Genomic DNA, 1,927 nt, shown 5'->3' on the forward strand with positions numbered 1-1,927 from the left:
TACATGTACACTGTACTTTATTGATATTAACAGAGCATCAGGATACTGTCCTGGCATGAACCTGCCCCCTCCTCTGATACCAAGACATGAGGAGTGAGATATTGTGTTAGCTTGAAGCTCCTTCACAACAGTTTCATAAGGAATCAGCTCTAGCAGGGGAAGGAAGAGAAGGATAGTAAAAATGCAATTTTTATCATGTACAATGTACATGTACATACTGATGTACTTATGCTGTGTAGAAAGGTGGGGTTGATTTCAACTTCAATTTTTCAAGTTACGGGTATTTTAAGAAATTGGCCAAAATCTAAAATGGTTCCAAAATCAACCCAGATTTTTATTACATTTTCTGATACATATTGATGTCCTTATGCTGTGTATAAAGTTTGAGCTGATTCCGACTTCAATTTTTCAAGTTAAGAGCATTTAAAAAGTAGCAAATTTTCAAAAAAGCACATTTTAAAAACATATACACATTACATATTGTAATGTACTGTACCTCCATTTCTCAGAACTGGTGATTCAAAGAGAAGCTCAGAATAAAGTGATAAATAAAATCGTAGTCTTTTCGGCAAACCACTAGTATCCAGAACAGCAGAAAACTACAAATGGGTGTGGTCAATTATTAAAACTATCGTTATTATTATTAAAACTAACCTCCACAAATTTCGTTTTAATGCAATTAACTTGTAAGAAAAATGACAATTTTCCGACCGGAAATCTATTCAACATTTCGGAGACTCCGCCTTCTGGTGTCTCAGAAGCCCCACCCACATTGTGATTAGCGAGGACATTTATGGGATGGAATGAGATAGAATCCGTGGAGGGAACAGGCAAGGAACTAACCACGTCATCAGGGGGAGGGGCCTAAAGTACATGCACATGTATAAATAGGTATAGTTGGGAATTTTGTGATGCAACAAAATTTTAAAGTTTACAACGGAAGTTATAATGGTTGCTACAAATTAAATAGTGAAGTAGAAAAATTTATACTAATATTTAAAAACTGAATACACGTGCTTGTGTACGAGAGGGATCAAGATGTACATGTACTTTTTTCTTTCTGTATTTTTTATTCTTCTCTCTCTCTCTCTCACCTCATTCTGCTTAATGGAGTCTTCAAGTATTTCCTTTTTCTCCTTCAGTCCTTCCTCTTTCAACTCTTCTCTTTGCTTCTGTATCCTCTCCTTCTCCTCTGTCTCCATCTTCTCTGATAATTCAGCACTTGGAGTACCCAGAATCTAATAACAACAACATCAACAATAATAATGATAATAATAATAACAATAATATCAACAGTACTATTTTATTATTATTATTATTTTAATACATAAACAAGATAAGATGAATTATGTCAAGTCAGGTTAAGCATCATTAGTTATAAAATTTAATGAATTAGGTTACAGTATATCCTACAGGTACGTTCCCAAATAGGCCCATAAAGGCTTCTATTACCCATCTTTATAATTCTGATAAAGGCTGCATGGGTTCTTCCATTACACAATACATTGGGGGAATCAATAAGTGTCCTTTATAAAGAGGTTCAGTCTTTATCTATTGCACGTATATACGCACTTCAGTTACGTGATGTTTGGACTAAAGATAAATTCATTAATGATAATTAATTGTAGCAGACAAGTTAATTTGGAATACAATTGGATTTTCGGCTAGCGATAGGATCAATATTGCATTAGATATAAGTGACAATATGGAGATAAGTTAATAATGAGAGACTAATTCATCACAAGCAACTGCAGGAAGACAAAGAGACAGAGGGAGAGGGGAGAGAGAGAGAGAGAGGGAGGGAGGGAGAGAGAGGGGGGAGAGAAAGAGGGGGGGAGAGAGGGAGGGAGGTTTTTTTACCGTTATCCTGTGTGGTGTTACAAAATACTCGGTGATCAGTTCAACCCAGAATGACTCCGTTTCATTC

The 1,927-nt window shown here is 35.7% G+C and overlaps 1 protein-coding gene across 1 annotated transcript; it reads right to left on the reverse strand.

The window, feature by feature from the left end:
• Nucleotides 1–16: 16 nt before the first annotated feature.
• LOC109591960 (uncharacterized protein C05D11.1-like) lies at nt 17–1,921 on the reverse strand (the record flags this gene model as incomplete). Its single annotated transcript, XM_020007544.1, has 5 exons — nt 1,861–1,921; nt 1,095–1,238; nt 655–864; nt 497–599; nt 17–149 (listed from the first exon to the last, which is right to left on the reverse strand). Coding segments are annotated over exons 2-5 (554 nt in total), but the record flags the coding sequence as incomplete, so codon positions are not given.
• Nucleotides 1,922–1,927: the final 6 nt, after the last annotated feature.

This window comes from Amphimedon queenslandica, unplaced genomic scaffold (assembly GCF_000090795.2).
Source record: "Amphimedon queenslandica unplaced genomic scaffold, v1.1 AMPQUscaffold_6716_Cont21328, whole genome shotgun sequence".
Classification (NCBI taxonomy): Eukaryota; Metazoa; Porifera; class Demospongiae; order Haplosclerida; family Niphatidae; genus Amphimedon; species Amphimedon queenslandica.